Source organism: Primulina tabacum, chromosome 6, assembly GCF_025594145.1.
Source record: "Primulina tabacum isolate GXHZ01 chromosome 6, ASM2559414v2, whole genome shotgun sequence".
Lineage (NCBI taxonomy): Eukaryota > Viridiplantae > Streptophyta > Magnoliopsida > Lamiales > Gesneriaceae > Primulina > Primulina tabacum.
The window spans coordinates 4601349-4623641 of record NC_134555.1 but is presented as its reverse complement, the minus strand read 5'-3'; the positions used below and the strand labels follow the sequence as shown (position 1 = coordinate 4623641).

Below are 22293 nucleotides of genomic sequence, written 5' to 3'. Positions count from 1 at the left end.
TTTTTGTCGAGTTTCAAGCTTAATCGAACTTTTTAGTATACTGGTTTTGTGTATCTCAAAAAAAAAATTGATCTCCATCTTTGAATATGTAAAGTGTACATAATTTTTATTACTATTTATTCATTTTTTTGACTTATTTTTCTCGAACAATTGGAACTTATAAACTATATAAATACAATTAGTACTTTTTATATTAACATGCAAATCGAATATAATTAAAAAGATTATTACATACAAATACATATTTACTTTCGAATCCGACAAATTGCATTAATAGTAAAAAAGAATTCTTTAACTTAAAAGAATTTTTTTTATTATTATTATGTAAAATTAAATATTAACCGTGTATTTTAACCTATCAAATAATAATGCGTTCATTACAAAGCACATACTTATTTGGGCAAATTTATTTTAAAATAATTAAATGTTCAACGAAAATTAAAACGATAATAATTTAATACAATTTAAAAATGTTTGGTTTTTAAGTCATTTGTTCGTATCCTGTCCATATTTGAAGATTAGAGATAATTGAGCTAACTATATGAGAAAAATTTTGTTGAGATAATATTTTTGTGTAACAGATTTGAACATTTCAGCCATCTATTAATTAATACACAAATTGTTTCAAAATGTTCATATGAAAATTTTACTTGATCTAATATCCCTAGATTTGAATATTTTAGTTCATCTTTTATAATTTTTTTGAGCATATAGACCTCTATTTCTATGAAAAAATTATGTCAAATACACATAAAAGTTTTTTCGTGTTTTTCATTCTTTTTTCGCTTTAAATATATGATTAATCGATACAATTAAATTGAAACAATTGTGGAATATTTTATTTGCTATAGAAAAAAGAATTTTTGGTTATTCATTGGTTGAGATCAAAAAATGCTCATCTTCTGCTAAAAATAAAATACGAAAAACTTTAATAGGTATTTGACGTAATTTTCGCATAGAAATAGATGTTGTATGTCAAAAAAATATAACATATGAACTAAAATATTCAAATCTTTTACAGAAGGGTATTAGCTCAAAGAGAATTTTAACACGAGTGTTGACACAATTTGGGTATTAATAGATGAACTGAAATGCTCAAATTCGTTAGGTATTAAATCAACGAGAATTTTATGGAGATATTTAGCGCAATTATCTATAATCTTCAAATATGAACTATTTAACAGGTCAATTTGTCAGACTAATTTTCGACTCGACTCATGAAAAATATTTATGTTTAAATTATTTTTTTACTCTGAAAAAATACTATTTTTTTGTTAATTATACAATAAATAAATATTTTGTTATATTTATATTAATTTAAGCGAAAATGTTCAAATTATTAAAAATATTATATTTTTACGTCTAAAATATTATTTTTTTAATTATATTAAAAAAATTATATAATACACGTGGAGTAGAAAATATTATATTTTCGAATGATTCATTAGAGCACTCACAATGAGGATACCCTCCTCCATTGTAAGTGGGAGTTAGAGAGGGGCGTTCAAATTTTTTTTTCGTATTTGGCACGTGCCACAAAACGCGTGGGCTCCACTACTACATACTCATTATAACAACATATCTCTTTTACTCACATTCTTTTTAACATTCAAACTCATTTTTTATGGGTCTCACAGTCCACTCAATCATCTTAAAATTTTTTCATATTAAATAAATATGTTTTAAATATATGTTACATTATTTAAATCATTATTCTAATTTTTAAAATAATCTTACTTTTTAATAAAATAATTTTATTAATTTTCATAAATAATATTAATGTTTTTTAAATATATTTATTAAATAAGGTAAATGTTCGAAAAAATACCATAACGGCTAGTTTCCAACGGCTACTTTGCAACGGCTAGTTGACAATAACAATTTTGCAAAGATGATAATAATTAAAAATCACATTAATCGAAATGACAAATACAATAATTAAAAATTACAATCACTCTGAAATATAATAATAATAATAATAATAAAAATGAACGTTGAGTACATAGTTTAGATATTTTATCTCGACCTAATATCCTGGCATAGACATTCATGTATGATAAGATGTTCCTCTGTCATCTGCGAGGTGTCTTTGTTCAAGATTTCGTACTCCTTCAATTTCAAGCGTCGATTCTTAGCTTCAGGTGTGGACAAGGCAGCTTTTGCCTTAATCTCCTCTACTTCGAGTTGTTTACGTTTCAGATCGACTTCGGACTTCTTCACGCTTGTGTACTCGATGAACTTTGCGAAAATATTACTGTAGTTTACTGTCAGAGCTTCTATGGTCGATTTGACTCTATCTTTTCCCTTTTTTTTTGCTGCCTTTTGTCCCATTGGACGAGTATCTTCATCATCCAGGTCTATGCTTACCTCTTGGTTAGAGGAGGTGTTGCTTGCTCCCGACTTTGAAGTCTTCGTCTTCTTTGTGGCCATATAGTGATCAGTGGACTGTGGAGTAAACATCGGACGGTCTTTGACAATTCTTCACACATGCTCGAGATTGAATGCAACACCATCGTTCTCGGATCGATATTTTTCGTACGCAAACCTCAATATATCTTCGTCACTGTGTCCACTTCGATATGAACTGTAAACACTATTATAATTTGCGATGAATCGATATACCTTCTTTTGGATTGTATTGTGCCAATGTGACTGTATAACATTTTCATTTCTGGTGTTTGAACCTGAGGGACGATCTCATTATAGTAGCTTGCAACACGTCCCCAAAAAGCATCCGTCTTTTGATCATTGTCGATTATTGGATTATCGCTGATAGTGACAAAACTTCTCGCTAAGACCTCGTCATCAATATTTGTCCAACTTGAACGTTTTCTTGAACCCTCAGCATTTGAAACCGCTTTTTCTAAATTGGCCACCTCAATTGGGGATTTACTCGGAAAGTTGCGTCTCCGGGACAAAAATCGGAGTTGCAGGTTCATTTGACATTGGAGATGTGAAAGACATAACATTTGTGTGCGGAGTACTATATCCATGAACAACCGGCGGCGTGAAATACGGATGACTCATATTTTACCAATATTCGGCTGGAATCGGTTGATATGGACCTCGAGGGGCATAATTCGGATGTTTCATAGAATTTCCAAAACCTTGGAAATTTTGAAGATTTTGGGGAGAAAACGTCATATTTGGAAATGCATGTGGGTATTGAGAATTTGGTGGAATTTGTGGATTTTGGGAAGATGGATATTCTTGCGGTTTGTGTGTAGAATTCAAGAAATTTATAAAAAAATATTATTTTCATCCATTTTGGATAGAAAATAAGATTTTTGGAACTTAAAAAAAAATATATGGGAGAATATTAGAGAGTAAAATTGGAGAGTGCAGTGAGTTGTAATGAAAATATGTGTACACATTTGTGGGTATTTATAGAAGAGAATTGAAACTAGCCGTTAACTAGTCGTTAAATAGCTGTTACAAATTTTTTGGATTTTTTATAATTAAATTCGAATTTAATTAAATGTTTTTTTTAAAAAGATTTACAACGGTCTGAAAACCCAAAATTATTAAAAAATTTACAACGGTACGAAAATTCAAAATTAATGAAAAAATTAAAAAAATTAAAAAAAATAATTTCAAAATACGTGGAGCCCGCTTAAAAACAAATTTTAAAACCAAAACACGTGGGGTTCGCCTGGAAGCGGCTCCCCATGCATTACAAAAAAAATTGAGAGATGGATGTTCAAACAATTAACCAAACGCCCGTAACATTCACTCACAACGGAGGAGGGACACTCATTTAAGAACCCTCGTTGTGGGCGCTCTTAGAGACAAAAAGACCACTCGCCGTATCCAACAAGTGCAAAATTGCCATGTTTTTTTAAAAAATAAACAGTGCTTAAGAGTAAACCCACCTCGACAGCGGTCTACCTCGGCGATCCGGCTGCCTGCCACTGTCCTTAATTCTAAATTTCAAAATCGTATGCCGTAAAACCCGCCCGGTACCTTCTGCACCGCCGGCCATCCTTCCACCACTGTTCACTACCTCTCCTTTAGCCTGCATACGCTTTAGTTTACTTGCGTTTTTAGGGATATACACTCGCTCTTCCGGGTTTACAGAAATGTCCGTGGGCGGCGGCGACAGGACCTGGGTGGGAAAGAAACCACTGAGAAGAGTGGGTGGACTATCCGATGCCCGATCCGTCGCCGCCGATCTAGGATTCTCCGTGCTTCCGCCTCCATCACAGGTCATTATACTTTCATAAGATTGTTTACGATTTTCAAATTGGCATTGTTGTGAATTGCGATACACGCAGTGTTATGAACTTATGGATCTTGTATTTTGTTTTTGTGTATTTGTTGGATTAGGAAGATATGCTGAACTTGTCAACTGGTTCCGGTGAGAAGGGGGATGACTTGATTAGGATTTTGAGAGAGTTAACTGCTTTGCATCGAAATATTACGGATCTGCAAGTCGAACTTCAAGGAAGAAAGGTGATGTTTTCGATTTTTCTCCTACAATGACCTTGGCATCAACATTTGATTTTTTGAATGGCTGATTTTGAATCACGTGCTCCTGTGATTGTGTAAATCCCGATTGACGTATCTATGATTAAGTGCTTCTTTCGAAGAGGACTGAACTTGTCTGTTTTGGAATATCAGGAGGACAAGAATGTTGCTCATTTAACTCATGTGAGTGAAATGGAAAAGAAGATTGAAACTTTAGCTCGGATCACCACTATTCTGAAAGATGTAATTTTGAACAAGGTAATGTACCATAGTGAATGTTGTTGCACGTTTGCTTCGTGTTTTGATTAGAAGTTTGAAATGGAAATCTACAGATCTTCGAGAATATTAAATTGAGTGTTTTAAATCTCTATTCTCATCAGAGATTAGACTAAACAGATTTTATTTCACCCATTTTGAGAGACGGTGGTGTCATAGCTATGGTCTAGTTTGGAATTTTGAATAAAACTTCATATTTCTCATATCATTCTGCATAATACATACACGTTTAAATAGAGAAGAAAGCTTCAATCACTTCCTCAAATCAAGAACAAAAGATAAGGAAAAAGTATTCAATCTAGGCAAAAACTAAAAAAAGAAAAACACTAATTAGATGGAGATGTGATTATGTGAATAGTTATTATCGTAATCTCCTTATTTTTGGAAAGAATAAATCTTAGCCGATCCCTAGAAATCAAGGCAGATTTGGACAATGAATCAATGAACCTAAATGAAATAACACAGATATAAGAGAGGGAACATGGGATTTTAATGTGGGCTGGATATCACACGATAACATATCCTACCCGAGTTTTTAGGAGGGTCATCATAACATAGTTTACAGTAAAGTGATTAAAGCAACTTGAATTTGTGTGGCAAATATTATAATGAGAATTTAAGAGGTAAAATATAACTGTCCTAAATTGATATAATCTTTTTTCATCCTTCTGTGAAGGAAAAAATCTGTATTGTTTACGCCCTTTTATGGTAATTCATACACAAGTCTTGTGCTTATGTACTCTCTCCTCAGGATAGGATTATAGCTCGCCTCCAACAACCTTACTCCTTAGATTGCATTCCTGTGGAAGCTGAGTATCAGGTATGTCCTTCGTTGAGACAATCAAAAGCTCCCAGTCATTTGCATGTGAAAGCGCCCGTTAAAGCTCGACTTATTTTCTCGAAATCAAATCATTACATATATGCATGAGTATAGAGAACACACCTGGCAGAATTTATCCTTCAAGGTTCGTAAGTTGTAACTATGGAGGCTGGCCTTGGGATTGTTCTGAATGTCTACTAGGATATGAATGACCTAGAAATTTAGCTTTGAAAAAACAATCACCACTCTTCCACTTCACTTAAAATATTGGAAGATAATTTTGATTCTTATGATTTTGTTCATAATTTGTACAGAAACAATTCTCAGAATTGCTTATGAAGGCAGCAAGTGATTATGGTGCCTTGACGGCTTCCACAGCTGATTTTCAATGGACCCAGAACTTTAAGGAACCACCCAGAGTATGGGGGTAAGTTAACTGAGCATCCCACACTTTTGCTTTACCGGATTTTAAAAATATGGTCATTATCTATTGAGAATGTAAGCTAAAAGAGTTTAACTTACACCCTTGCTTGACCCTGTATTGCCTTATGATTTAGGAAATGCTCCGTCCTATTCCTGCCGCATTGGCATCTTGCACTCATTTCTTTGAAGCCATGACGGTTATGAGGGAGTCGTTTGCCAAGCTTCAAACCCTGAGAGTTGGTACTTCCTCTCAAAGAGTGATGGTAGAGTCCGATTGTGTGACCCCACCTTGGAGAACTTAATCAAGTTTTGGTGATTTAGCAGTTAAAAGCCTAGAAGGGGACGATGTTTCCGGCAAAGCTGTGGAATCTAGTTATATAGGTGGTGAGTCTGATTACGTTGACGGCACAAGCCACAGCAGATTGTGGTGGCCTCCATCTGTTAAAGAAACTGGAGTCTGATCAATTGCAAAAGAACTTTGAGTGCAGATTGTTCATTCTTATAATTTTTTTTTTTGAAATTTACAAATGCTAATGCATCCGTGTGTAGTCGTAGGTAACGTGATGTGTTCCACCTTTGGGTTAATCGGTTGGTTACCGATCTGTGTTATCTGTGCCACTGGAATCCACTATTTTCAGTACTCCCTTGTTTTCAAATTCTTTTTTCTTTTTCTTTTTTTTTTTCAATTGTTACATTGGAAATTGTATTGTCCAGCGTTTGACTAAATTTAGTTTCTTCACTTTTTCAAATTTTAATTTCCATTACCCGAATGAGTAATCAACACTTTCATTTATATATTTATTTATTTATTTTTTACCAGAAAGAGTTTCATTGTTCTTGTAATACACAACCATAAGTAATCTCCACAGTTTATAATTAAAGTCGATAAAAAATCAATGTTCTAAATGGCGGCCGCCTCGACCGCTTAGGCGATAGGCGGCCCTCGACCATCCCGCCTACGCATGAGGTGGCTGTTTTAGGCGGCCTAAGCGATATGGCGGCGGGCAGGCGAGTCAGGTGAAACAATCAACATTTTAAGTTGTAGTTAACAAAATTTGAAGAATCCATGGAGGCACGCAACGGGGTTTATATCTTTGAGTTTGTTGAAAAATATATAATTGAGATTGACCCGCAACATGTTGTTCAAGTAGCGACGGACAATGCGATAAACAATATGGCGGCGGATGAAGGTTACACAACTTCAACTTTTTTGGACCTCATGTGTTACTCATACAATCAACCTCATGGTTGAAACAATTGAAAAACTACCCAAGTTTAGCATAATGCTTGAGAAAGCAATTTTCATTCTGTTTTTTAGAAAGATAAAAAAATTTTAACATCACTTATTTGAGATAGTTGGAACTCGAATTCTAGCTTTATTGACCATTGTTCATGGATAATGTTTAAATATTTAAAAAAAAATTAACGCTCAGGACTGTCAAATTTTCATTTTTTGTTACTATCAGGGCCTGGGAAATATTTTAATTTTGCATCAACTTTTGTATTTATGTCTTTTCGATAACGATCACATTGAAATAAAATGTTTGGTTTTAAATAGATCATGTCCTAAAGCTCATTTTAGACATCAACCAGCGGGCGCAAACAATAAAGGAAATTTGCCATGTTTATTTTTTAAACACTTTTGATCGTGTATTTTTCAATTTTCAGTCGAACTTTTCTGTCTTAATTATTTTAGTTATTATCGTTATCTTATTCATTTTGGTAAATCTAATACGACATCGATACAACTCAGGTGTAACTGTGACATCCGTACCAACACATTATAATTCCAAATGAAAAAGAACTATAATGATCAAATTTGGCAAGATATATTATCAAAACTGAAATTCGGTATCATAAAAGACTAAAATCACAAAATAACACTTCAAATGAAAAAAAACTGAAATCATCAAAATTTGGAAGATACGGTAACATGACAAAAATTTGATAACATAAATTATCAAAATTACAATATAAAAAAAATAAATATAAAAGACAAAAAATACGATTTTCCAATTCATTTCTTTTCTTTTGTTCATTTTTAAATCGCGGAAAATTTCAAAAAAATTCCTGCTCACCATTATCAGCGAATGAAAGTACAACAGAATCGAATTATATATATATGTTTATATCAAATTCAAGCCCCAAATGAAGAAAGAAAAAAATAACACAATGTCCAACACGATCCACAAATCACACACAACATAAATCTAACTTTTCTTTATATTACATCAACAAAAGGCACGCATAGAAAACGCAGTAACAAACTGAGATTTGGGCACACCGTCAGCAAGTTGAATGACACACATTTCAATTTGCAACCTCCTCTTCTTCCTCATCGTCCTCGTATTGTTCATCAGCTGTAGCATCCTGGTACTGCTGATACTCGGCCACAAGATCGTTCATATTACTCTCTGCCTCGGTAAACTCCATTTCATCCATTCCCTCGCCAGTGTACCAATGCAAGAAAGCTTTACGCCTGAACATGGCAGTAAATTGCTCACTAACACGCCTGAACATCTCCTGGATTGAAGTAGAGTTTCCAATGAAAGTAGATGCCATTTTCAGGCCCTTAGGAGGGACGTCACAAACACTAGACTTAACATTGTTTGGAATCCATTCGACAAAGTATGAGGAATTCTTGTTTTGAACGTTAATCATCTGTTCATCGACCTCTTTGGTGCTCATCTTGCCACGGAACATGGCTGAGGCAGTCAGATAGCGACCATGACGTGGGTCAGCAGCGCACATCATATTCTTGGAATCCCACATTTGCTGAGTCAGTTCGGGGACTGTGAGAGCACGGTACTGTTGGGAGCCTCTGGAGGTTAAAGGTGCAAACCCAACCATGAAGAAATGAAGACGGGGGAATGGAATGAGGTTAACAGCAAGTTTCCTTAGGTCGGAGTTCAGCTGCCCTGGGAAGCGGAGACAGCAAGTGACACCACTCATGGTAGCTGATATTAGGTGGTTGAGATCTCCAACTGAAAATTCACATAGCCAATGTTAATTACATTAGAAACAATATAGGTGATATTAGGAGGTTGAGATCTCCAAATGAAAAATCACATAGCCAATGTTGATTACATCGGCAACACTACGCTGCCAAATAAAAACATTGTACAATCAATTAGTAATAATTAGGGTGTGTCTATGGGTGGGGATGGATGGTGGGGAGATGAACCGTTGTAGCATTCCCCAAATTCCAGATCCTAACTGATTTTGGCACAAGATATAATAACACAAGCATGTGCTGATGTGCAGACCCAACAAAGAGGGACGAGGAAAAAGGTCCCCCTCCCAAAACTAAGTCTTGGGTCAAAGTAGAAGTACGTGGATAAAGAAATGGATGAATGTGCTCACATGAAGGGGTGGAGAGCTTGAGAGTACGGAAGCAAATATCATAGAGGGCTTCATTGTCCAAAACCATGCACTCATCTGCATTCTCCACAAGTTGATGGACAGAAAGGGTGGCATTGTATGGCTCAACAACAGTGTCCGATACCTTTGGCGAAGGAAAGACCGAAAATGTCAACATCATGCGGTCTGGATACTCCTCTCTTATCTTGGAAATCAGAAGAGTGCCCATACCAGATCCAGTGCCTCCCCCCAAAGAATGACAAACCTGAAATCCTGTGAATAAAATACTTTAACGTTACACAATCATGGGCAATCACTTTCACAACCGCCTAAAAAACAGAAAACCGCGAAGACCCGGTATAAAATTGAGTTTAGTAAAAATAAAAGAAACCCCAAAATAAAAGAATAGGATGGCAATCTGTAGAAAAAATGAAGTGTTTATTTACCCGAGAAATGCAAGTAAAATCTACCACAAAACTACAGCAAAAACCAAAAAAACAGTTAGTTAAGAAATGCTTCAATCAAATGAGAATACAGGAATTCTGGAGTCAGGCCAACACAACTACAATTTCAACAAAGAGCCAAATTACATCAGATCAACGCATAAACAGCGTACCGCAGAACCACATACGCACACAACTTAAAATAACGCTTAAACAACAAACAACCATAACGAAAAAACACAACCAAAGCAACTTAAACGCATAAAGCGCGTTGTCAACAGTAGGGTTATAAAAAAACATTAAACCATGGTCATTTATAAGGAGATCTTCCAACAAAAGCATAGACCTGTCCAAACAAAACCAAAATCAAAATCAAACCTTGTAAGCAGTCACAATTCTCGGCCTCTTTGCGAACAACATCAAGGACGGAATCAATCAATTCCGCTCCCTCGGTGTAATGCCCCTTGGCCCAATTGTTCCCGGCACCAGACTGACCAAAAACAAAATTATCAGGCCTGAAGATCTGTCCAAAAGGACCAGATCTGACGGAATCCATAGTACCAGGCTCAAGGTCCATGAGGACGGCACGGGGTACGTATCTTCCGCCGCTTGCCTCATTGTAGTAAACATTGAGGCGCTCGAGCTGTATATCGGAATCCCCGCTGTATCTTCCAGCCTGATCGATGCCGTGCTCGTCGCAGATCACCTCCCAGAACTTGGCGCCGATCTGGTTGCCGCATTGACCACCTTGGATGTGCAGGATTTCTCTCATATTCACGGATCGGTGGCAGAATATGGAGAAGGAGAAATGGAAAATGGGGAGTTTGTTGCAGTAGATTGGAAGGAGCGGATGAGAGAAAATGGAAAGAGATCTGCACAGACCAACTTTAGCTAGGGTGGGGATTTAAAAATAATTATTATTGTAAATACTAAATAGCCCTTTCTCCTTTTTATTGATAATATTATTATAATAATTATTATTAAATACATGAAGATGGTAAGACCACAAATCTAATTGTTGCTGGCATAAAGATTAACCTTATTTTGAAGATAAAAATTTATGCTACACGATCTTACGAGTTATATTTTGTGAAATAGATCTTTTATTTAGGTTATTCATGAAAAAATATTAATTTTTATGCTAAAAATATTATTTTTTATTTAATCATTTATTTTATTTTTTTTTTCAAAAACCGAACTGTACAAGCATTTCGTAATTTAAAAGGATTTCACGATAAAAAGTAATACTTTTAGCATAAAAAGTAATATTTTTTTATGAATAACTCAAATAAAAGAGTTATCTCACAATATATGACTCTTTCCTATTTTAACATGACAAACAAAAAGAATGAGTGATTGAAATTATTAATTTGTTTAATCTTTTTGATTGTGATTAAATTAAATTAATAAAAAATCATAATTTTTTTTAAACTTCATCAAATTAATTAATAATAGGTTGGAGTGGACATTGATTTATTTACAAAATAATTATTCTTTAAAATTAAAAAATCACTAATAAATTATTTCTCTTTGATGATTTATCGGAAGCAGCTGTTGGGTGTAACGGTCCTCCGACGATTTTGCGGCGATTGGCGGTGAGAAATGCATGGAGTCCACAACTTCTGTCCTTCCTTTTTCCGCCCAAAATTCCTTGGAGGTCGGGACCCCTCGCATTTCAACGTTGTCCATAATCTCCCGAGCTACTTCGTTGATACAGAGAATAAATTATTGGATTGTAGAGCGAACTCGGACTTCTGTGAAGTTCGCCCATTGTCCTAAGGTAAATTGTTGTTCAAAGGAAATGCATGGGATATGATTGAAAATAAAGTGTATAACAAAATCAACCACGGCCTTGAGAAATTGACTGTTGCTGAAAAATCTATGTATTAATGGAAGGATACGTGACTGAGATAAATAAATGTTGGTAGATTATTTTTTTATGCGATTTTAATTTTAATAAACGAGAAAAGGGCCATGTGGTTGAGTGCAATTCAATTATTTTGTGCCAAAACTAATTTTTCGAAATATTATATATGAAAATTTAAATTTATGCTAGTTGTTTTGAGTTTGTCTATGTGAAATACTGGAATGAAAATTATTTATGAAGAATGTTCTATGTGAAATGAAAGTGCAGATTTCTAATCATCGAAGGAATTCATGCCCAATTTTATTTGGTCGAACTATCGTTTTTACACTCAAATCTTTCCTTATTTATGCATCAACAGTTGCCAAGATGGTCAATCAGGGTTACATGGTGGATTTAAACAAACCACTTGTGTTTCAGGTTAGATGCACGACCTGTTACAGTTTTTCTCGCGTAGCATCAGTATATTTTTGTTGATATTATTCAACATTACCAGTGCCATCGAATGGCTAGATCATAAGGAAATTAATGGAACTTGGATGATGAAATTGTGTGCTAATAGGTCGGCCGTCTTGGAGAAGCTTATGATGAATGGGTTCACCAACCTATAGTGAGCAAGGAAACCCCAAGATTTTTTGCCAACGGTGTTTTTGAGGTATCTTGTGAATTTTTGCATTATATGAGTCTGTACAGCTTTTAGATTTTATAAGCTGTTCTTTCCTTGTTATTACGGCAGCCATTTCTTTCCCAAGAACAACATAATTTCATTAAGGATGTATATCAGAAACCAAACAATATTTCTGGAATCAGATTGAGATCTTTAATATTAAGATTAATCTTTGATATTCTTTGATTGTGATTTAGCTGTGTTGAAAATTTACATCTTTTTTTTTTATAAAGGGGTGAGGACTGAATCCTAAATAAAAAGATATTATTAGATTTACGATACTCTATGCACTGCATATGGAATTAATTTGTGGCCTTACCACGTTAATCCCGTGTTAGCATTGCATTCTCTTTTCATTTTATTATTACTATTTAAAATTCAACAATATGTTTTGGATTAGATGTTGCAACTGAAGTCTAATATAATTAATAAGATTAATATTGAGTAATCAAAATGAATATATTTCGATTACTTGGAACAGTTCATGACTCGTACTCCTTGGTGGACGATTCCTACGGTCTGGCTACCAGTTGTATGCTGGTTAATCTCATTATCCGTGAAGAATAGCCTTCCTCCATATCATCTAGCAATGTCATTAATTGCCGGTGTCTGCTTTTGGACATTGCTTGAGTACGCCTTGCATCGATTTTTATTCCACATTAAAACAACTGGCTATTGGTTAGTCAGTTTTCTTACATTACCCTATCACGTTTTACTGTCAAAATGAGGCAAGAAGTTTTGATAGTTTGAAAATTTCACGCAGGGGAAACACAATTCATTACCTCCTCCATGGATGCCATCACAAGCACCCAATGGATGGACTCCGACTTGTTTTCCCTCCAGCTGCTACTGCAATTTTACTTGTGCCTGTACGTATACAAAACACGTCAAAATTATCCAATTTTTCTTACTTTATAACATTTTTATCCCTTTATAATCCTTGTATCTGTGATATATATCAGTTGTGGAATGTGATTAAGCTTCTAGCACCTGCATCTTGTGCCCCTGCATTTCTTGCCGGCGCCCTACTAGGATATGTTATATATGATTGCACTCATTACTACTTGCATTATGGAAAACCATCCAAAGGAGTTCCTCACGATCTCAAGGTAAAGTAACATTAGGCAAGAATTATGTCGAGCCCATAAATTTCAAATTTTCTAATCAAAATTTTATTTATCTGTCCCATAATTATAGTCGAGAGACAATTTTAGCCCTTTATGCATACAATTAAGGACCTTTTTTCCCCAAAAAACGTGCTAATGGGAGGTGGCCCAGTACACGCTGTTGCATATATTAGTCGGAGACAGATGCATACTAATTGAAACTAATGTCCAGTTAGTGTATATGCTTGAAATTGTGTATTTGGTAAGATAGGCTCACACATAGTAACCAGGACCTCCATAATGTAATAACGATGGGAATTTCGTCCCTAGGATTTGAACTTGTGACTGTCTGATACCAAGTTAGAAATCACTTTTAGAAGTTTGAGCTTAGGAGAGATGATTTAGTAATGGTATTTATACTCCTAGCGTAGAATTTGGCACAGTTAAGTAATAACGACTAAATTTAGTTGTTGGAATATCATCACTCCAACTAAAATTGGTACTCTCATAAATGCTTTAGATTATAATTCACACTGGATGGACAATGTTTAAGTAGATAGTAAATTCTACCATTTTATTGAGACAAGTTCGGGTACTTGAAGTGTTCAAACTTGTTCTGATAGATCCGTCTCGAATAGAAATATTTATTTGAAGAATAATTTATCGATCGGATGGTAATTTTTGTAGAGACATCACATGAACCATCACTTCAAGATTCAAGATAAGGGATTTGGAATCACTTCAGCTTTCTGGGACAGGATATTTGGAACACTTCCTCCCAAACCTGCTAAGAAAAGTAGCTGATTTCAGGGAAAGCTTTGAATTATTTTTTTCTCTGAACCGGAGGTAACCGAGTCGGACAAACAAACATAGCATTGCTTTCTACTTGAGGAATTTAGCTCAGGCTGTAGATTTTTGTTTTCTTAGTCTTATCTCTTCCATTCTTTCGTTGTCTCAACTATACTCGCCGTAGTAATTATAGGTTAAAGGTTCATTAGATTTTATACCTTTTTTTGTTATTAAACTATTGAGAGATTGATTTAATGTAAAATAAACACAGACTGTTACAAAGAGCGTTTCTAGGCATTTTTTTTTACCATTTTTAAAAATCATAATCTATATGGCTGGATGAAATGTTGGTGACAAGAAATTTTGGTGATTTTGGATGCACAATATCTATCTGAAAAACATACTTCGGTTTAAAAATGTTTTTTAAAGTTTCTATTGTTTTTTTATAGTGGTTGGATTCTATAATTAAAATAAAATCTTATCTGAATATTTTTTAGTGATTAGTTTTCATGCAGTTAAAAGGTATAAATGTTTCAAACGATCTAAATATGTTGAAATATTTAAAGTTTGAAATATATATATTCGAGCTCGAATCGTACTCAATGTTACACAAAATATATGGAAGAAACAAGACAGAAAGTTATGTGAAAAACCAGCGAACCAGTATGGTGAACAAAACAGTAGTACAATGCTTAAAAGAAACCAAACCGAGGCATGTACGAAGTACAATGTCCTTAAAACAGTTCGATCCTTCATGTATATGCTTTGAAGATCGTCTTGAACGTCTGTTTCCCATGATACAACGGATTAACGGAACAACCACCAGTGACTTAGCATGAGACACTACTACGGCGAACTGAAAATATACATTTACTTTATCACCGAGATTTAACGAAGGTCAGATGAAAAGCTAACAATATGAAATGCAAGAGAATACTTGAAAGAGATAAGATTTTCATATGTTTGAAATGAGGAAATGAACACATTATTTATAAACCCAAAAATACACACCAAGAGTCATGCAAGATTAATTAACTCAATTAATCTTCTCATTTAACTCAAGAATATGAAGAGTCATAACTCTTCAATTAACTTAAGAATGCGGAGAGCCAAAAGACACTCCACATTCATGAGACATAATTTTTATTCAATCTTTAAAATTACTTGAAATTTCCAACACTCGATTCAGAGCTTGGAAAATTATCTAATCCAACCATTTCTTACATGATTTGAAATCCACCTTAACATGAAAGCAAATATAATCATGTTCCTACATGAATATAGTACAAGCAACAACGCGTAAGACAATGGTTGTTCCCAATAGCATTTCTTACATGATTTGAAATCTATTAACATGAAAGCAAATATAATCCTTTCATCATTTCCTATATATAATCTATTAACAAATTATATTCTAGCTCCATCAAAAAATTCAAAATTATCTTATCCAACCATTTCTTACATGATTTGAAATCCATCTTAACAATTTTATTTACTCGATATAAAAATTTAAAATACATTTTATTTTCTCCAAAATTCCAGTCGCAAAATAGATTTAAAAAATGCAATCTTGGACATTTTTATTGTCAATTTTATGTCAAAAGAGATGGAGAAATAACTCGTTCAATCAACTTTTGACATGTAGACCAGCAGACAAATATTCTTTTCTAGATAAATTTAAGTCACTTTTTTGGGTGGAGTGACATGAATAAATACAAGTTTTGTTGGTGAAAAAATGTGGACAGAAGACTGTGGGCTGAAAAGGACATTTGGAATCAAAATCACGTGCAGACAACTTGCGCCACAACGTGACTTCCAGCAAGGGCACGTATCCCTCGTGGGATCCGTTTTCGGATTTAGCTCTTCCTTTGTTTTCACTCGCTCTATTAAAAACTCAACTTCGTTGTCCATGTATTAGGCCAACTCAAGGTATACTCCAACCGAATTGGGCAGGATATAGTAAAATTTAAGGTTTAAATTTGGTTCGAATTAAATATATTGGAGTTCGGACTTCATTCAAAACTTAAAAATTTTAATTTTTTTTTTTGCTCGAGTTTGACTCAAATGAAGTTCAAGTTTGCGTTCAGTTTGAAATGTTTGAAACTATCCGCGAACTATTCGAATTATTGTCGGATATTAAGGTTGAGAACGATGATCCAAATGTCTTATATACTTGAAATGTATGTATACTTAATATATAATAATATTATCGAGACTCGCGAATTATCGAACAAAATTTTTTTTGCTCTGTTTCAGCTCGGATAAAAGTACGAATATATTAGAGTTTGGCTCGAATTCGAATACAAATAAGACATTTATCAAGCCAACTGAAAAAGCTCGCGAACCGGCTCGATTCATTTACAACTCTAGATCAACCTAACCTGACATCAAATACATCAACTTTGAGACAAATTTTTTAGATCGAGACTCAATTATAACAATCTACAAGAAAATCGAACTTTGATTGATTGTATAACATGATATAATATAAAATATAGTGCAAAAAAAAATTTCGGTTTAATCCGCAACCCTAATTCAAGATTGTTATTATCATTTCATCAAAGTAGAGAGAAGCGTTTGTGGAAAATGGAATGGAAAATATCACAAGAATTACTTCAGGGGTTTCACTATTCTTATCAGTAGCACGTCAATTTTGTAATTGTTTTGTTCATAGTTCATATTTAATTCATTGGGTATATATTTATTTAATTTCAAAAATATCTTAGTTCAGTATTTGGAAATATTAGATATAACACCTAATACAGATCCACTTAGGGGTGATTAGGTAGGTTTTATTTAATTATTTTATTGATTTATGTACAACTAATAATTAACATGTATTTAGGAACTGACTGCTCTTCATCATACTCATACATGGGATTTGGTTATGTTGCCACCCGGAAAGCACACCATTGGCTCTCGTTGGGTCTACAAGATCAAGACCAAATCTGATGGATCTATTGAACGCTACAAAGCTCGTCTTGTTGCTAAAGGTTACTCTCAGAAGCATGGCATGGATTATGAGGAAACATTTGCCCCCGTTGTTAAAATGACGACAGTTCGTACTCTAATTGCTGTTGCTTCTGTTCGTCGATGGAAAATCTCTCAGATGGATGTCAAGAATGCTTTCTTGAATGGTGATCTTCATGAATAAGTTTTTATGGCTCCTCCTCCTGGTGTTGCTCACCAACCTGGTGAAGTTTGTAAACTTCGTAAGGCTCTTTATGGTCTCAAACAAGCTCCTCGTGCTTGGTTTGAGAAATTTTCTATAGTGATTACTTTGATTGGGTTTATTCCTAGTCATCATGATTCCGCATTATTTGTCAAGTGTACTCCTGCAGGTCGTATACTTCTGTCTTTATATGTTGATGACATGATAATCACCGGTGATGATATTGATGGTATTGAGGCTTTGAAGTCTGAGTTAGCTCGCTGCTTTGCTATGAAGGATTTAGGTTTGCTATGTTACTTTCTAGGAATTGAGGTTGCCTATTCTCCAAAAGGTTATCTTTTATCTCAGTCAAAGTACATAGCAGATCTGTTTGAGCGTGCACGTCTAACTGATAACAGAATAGTTGATACTCCTCTTGAGACCAATGCTCGGTACTCTCTGTCAGATGGACCTCCTTTGCCAGATCCTACCTTATACCGTACTATTGTTGGCAGCTTGGTTTATCTCACTGTGACTCGTCCAGATATTGCGCATGCTGTTCATGTAGTAAGTCAGTTTGTCACTGCACCAACTACAGTTCATTGGGCTGCTGTTCTTCGCATTCTCAGGTATCTTCGGGGAACTCAGTTTCAGAGTCTTTTGTTTCCCTCTACTTCCTCCTTAGAGCTGCGTGCATACTCTGATGCTGATTGGGCTGGCGATCCCACGGATCGTAAGTCAACCACTGGCTTCTGTATTTTTCTTGGAGATTCTCTTATCTCTTGGAAAAGTAAGAAACAAGCTGTTATCTCTAGATCTTCTACCGAAGCCGAGTATCGTGCTATGGCTTCAACTACTTGCGAGATTGTTTGGTTACGTTGGTTGCTTGCGGATTTCGGTATTCTTCTTTGTCATCCTACTCCGTTATATTGTGATAATCAGAGTGCAATTCAGATTGCACGCAATTCAGTTTTTCATGAGAGGACAAAGCACATTGAGATCGATTGTCACGTCACTCGTCATCATCTCCAGCTTGGCACCATCACGTTACCTTTCGTTCTTTCTTCTCTGCAGATAGCTGATATGTTTACCAAGGCACATTCCGCTTCGCGCTTCCGTTTTTTTGTCTGAAAAACTCTCCATGCTTTTAGCTGTAGCATCGTGAGTTTGAGGGGGGATGTTAGAATATAATATATTATTGTTAGCTCTCAAGGGTAGATTAGTCATTTATTCTTTTTGTGTTTACCCTAGGTATATAAACATATTCGCTTTGTATTCTTTATTCAGTTTTACAATACTACGACTTGAGCTTTCCGCTCACTCTCTATTTCTTCAAACGGAACAACCACCAGTGACTTAGCACGAGACACTACTACGGCGAACTGAAAATATACATTTACTTTATCACCGAGATTTAACGAATGTCAAATGAAAAGCTAACAATATGAAATGCAAGAGAATACTTGAAAGAGATAAGATTTTCATATGTTTGAAATGAGGAAATGAACACATTATTTATAAACCAAAAAATACACACCAAAAAATACACGCCAAAAGACACTCCCACATTCATGAGACATAATTTTTATTCAATTTTTAAAATTACTTGAAATTTCCAACACTCGATTCAGAGCTTGGAAAATTATCTAATCCAACCATTTCTTACATGATTTGAAATCCACCTTAACATGAAAGCAAATATAATCCTGTTCCTACATGAATATAGTACAAGCAACAACGCGTAAGACAAAGGTTGTTCCCAATAGCATTTCTTACATGATTTGAAATCTATTAACATGAAAGCAAATATAATCCTTTCATCATTTCCTATATATAATCTATTAACAAATTATATTCTAGCTCCATCAAAAAATTCAAAATTATCTTATCCAACCATTTCTTACATGATTTGAAATCCATCTTAACAATTTTATTTACTCGATATAAAAATTTAAAATACATTTTATTTTCTCCAAAATTCCAGTCGCAAAATAGATTTAAAAAATGCAATCTTGGACATTTTTATTGTCAATTTTATGTCAAAAGAGATGGAGAAATAACTCGTTCAATCAACTTTTGACATGTAGACCAGCAGACCAATATTCTTTTCTAGATAAATTTAAGTCACTTTTTTGGGTGGAGTGACATGAATAAATACAAGTTTTGTTGGTGAAAAAATGTGGACAGAAGACTGTGGGCTGAAAAAGACATTTGGAATCAAAATCACGTGCAGACAACTGCGCCACAACGTGACTTCCAGCAAGGGCACGTATCCCTCGTGGGATCCGTTTTCGGATTTAGCTCTTCCTTTGTTTTCACTCGCTCTATTAAAAACTCAACTTCGTTGTCCATGTATTAGGCCAACTCAAGGTGTACTCCAACCGAATTGGGTAGGATATAGTAAAATTTAAGGTTTAAATTTGGTTCGAATTAAATATATTGGAGTTCGGACTTCATTCAAAACTTAAAAATTTTAATTTTTTTTTGCTCGAGTTTGACTCAAATGAAGTTCAAGTTTGCGTTCAGTTTGAAACTATCCGCGAACTATTCGAATTATTGTCGGATATTAAGGTTGAGAACGATGATCCAAATGTCTTATATACTTGAAATGTATGTATACTTAATATATAATAATATTATCGAGACTCGCGAATTATCGAACAAAATTTTTTTTGCTCTGTTTCAGCTCGGATAAAAGTACGAATATATTAGAGTTTGGCTCGAATTCGAATACAAATAAGACATTTATCAAGCCAACTGAAAAAGCTTGCGAACCGACTCGATTCATTTACTGTTGGATCTCGGTTTTCTACGTGCCCAAACGCAGTGGAAGATTTAAAAATTTTTTATTTTATTTTGAAAAACAAAATAATATTTGGACACTCGTATGGTTTTCATAATCAAACATATATAGGATGTCAGAAAAATTATACCTTTGGTGAATAAATCACTGGAAACCAACTAATCCGGGTTTAGCGGAGATAGCTCTTGATGAAAATCCCTACGAACGTTCTTCGATCTACTTCTTTTAACTTCAAATCAGGTCCACGACCGGATTATTTGTTCCTCTTCTAATTTGCACTAGAAAATTAGAAGATGTTTTGCGTAGAGATATACACGAAGAAGAAATCAACTTCTTGCAACAATTGAGAGTTTTTTAGAGCAGCAAGAAAGAGCCGAAAATTCTGAATCTCTTTCTTAAACTTTCGGATGCCTCTCTCTTGTAAAATAAGAATCAAATTCTTATTCTTATTTCTAATCCTTTATATTTTAATTAATCTCACTAATCATGTCAATAAAAGATTCTAAATGCATCTCTTATATTTGCAAATCTCGGTTGAAGGAATCTTGGAGACTTTCTCCATTTTTCTAAAGTTTCGGTCCTTTTTCATCTAAACCAAGGCAATGAATATTTTATTATTTCAACTATGATCATTTCCTTAATTAATCACATTAATTAAGTAATTATATTTCAATAAATCTTTGACTCTCAAAATTAGCACACTCATAATCATCAAATATTATTTTCTTTGTGTGCAAGTTTTTAAATTATGGTATCATGAATATTTTCATATTACATAAATCAATACCATATTTTATAAAAACTTAATGGGCTATATTTTAACTTAATTAAAATATAATTCAATTATTAAAGCCCATTTGAACTTTAATAAATTAGCATGATGTGCTTATACTTTTATAAGCCCAGGATCTATGCTCCCATTACATTAATCTCATCATAATCCCGATCGATGATCCAATATCATCGATGTGACAAATTCAACTTGTTTGTTATTATGATGCACACTTTAATTTTGAGATCATCAATGTCTAAATAAGGCAGATGTACTCCTTTTGAATGTCTTAACAGTCATGCTCTCAAAATTTCTGTAAGCTTTTATAAACTTTATTTATAAGCTTATCGATTGATCATATCAAACTTATTTCTTACAAATTCAACTCATTGAATTTATTATCTCAACGGGAACAAGTAAACCAGTACTTGTGTGACCCTCAATGGTTCAGGGATACAGCTAGCCGTGGGTTTACAACTCTTTGTGATTCAGGACATAATCCTTTATTCGGGCTTACCCTACTTAGCCCCATTCTTTTCATCAACACCTTGATCAAGAATGTCAGAACTCATTTCTGATTGCACCCATCGGATCATGGTAAGAGCGTCTAGTAGCATCGCCCCATGATCCCCTAGGTATCACTGATAGTGCCTGCAAGAACCAGTCGATTATGATTAGCGTACAGTACGGTCCCTTCATCTCATATATCCCGATCGAATCTGCAACCATTGGTTCATCGAGGGTTGCATATTAATTCGATAACTATGTGATAACTATAATAGTGGCATCGCGTGTACTATTTGGAGAACTCCTTCTCCAACGTACATCTCGTACTCTGGCCAGAGATTCCATGCACTATTATTTCATTAGGTCACATAGGATATCCACACCCATAGGTGAGTGGTGAATCCCCAACTACAATGCACTAGCTCCTATATGTGTCGCAACTGTACCCAACCTCGCCACCTGATGACTCTCCTGGAGCCGGTAAACGAGTCAAAGCACAGCCCTAGCATATAGAGCCTCAATGTTGTCCTGGGTCGTAAGGACTAATGGTGTACAATCATAACCACGGACTTATCCTCTCGATGAATGATAACCACTTGGAAAGTCCGAGGGAGGGTTGTTCGGTATAATCATCATATGACTACCCATCTGCATGTTTGGACATCTCTATGCCCTTACCAAGAAACGCAGTACACAACATCACAGATGCTAGTCTCGAGCTCAAGCGGCCTTTATCCCTGTTTTAGGCGGCTGAATCGACTAGGAACGAATTTAGAATATGCAGTGTTTACAAATGAGTTTCTGTTTACAAATGAGTTTCAACATCGAATTACGATTCATTTGTA

The 22293-nt window shown here is 34.7% G+C and overlaps 2 protein-coding genes and 1 pseudogene across 2 annotated transcripts; 2 read left to right on the top strand and 1 right to left on the bottom strand.

Moving 5' to 3' along the window:
• Window positions 1-3770: 3770 nt before the first annotated feature.
• Window positions 3771-6713, top strand: LOC142548897 (AUGMIN subunit 2-like; annotated as a pseudogene).
• A 1364-nt stretch (window positions 6714-8077) lies between these two features.
• Window positions 8078-10688, bottom strand: LOC142548896 (tubulin beta-7 chain). The gene is made up of 3 exons (XM_075657529.1): window positions 10168-10688; window positions 9350-9619; window positions 8078-8970 (listed from the first exon to the last, which is right to left on the bottom strand). Exons 1-3 carry the CDS (start codon window positions 10559-10561, stop codon window positions 8297-8299), a joined length of 1338 nt encoding a protein of 445 aa, XP_075513644.1. The 5' UTR covers window positions 10562-10688; the 3' UTR covers window positions 8078-8296.
• Window positions 10689-11331: 643 nt separating this feature from the next.
• On the top strand, window positions 11332-14395 carry LOC142548021 (dihydroceramide fatty acyl 2-hydroxylase FAH2-like). Its single transcript, XM_075656390.1, has 7 exons — window positions 11332-11569; window positions 12015-12073; window positions 12216-12308; window positions 12802-12998; window positions 13084-13189; window positions 13283-13429; window positions 14114-14395. The coding sequence occupies exons 2-7, from the start codon at window positions 12023-12025 to the stop codon at window positions 14228-14230; spliced, it is 711 nt and encodes a 236-aa protein (XP_075512505.1). The 5' UTR covers window positions 11332-11569; window positions 12015-12022; the 3' UTR covers window positions 14231-14395.
• The last annotated feature ends 7898 nt before the right edge of the window (window positions 14396-22293 follow it).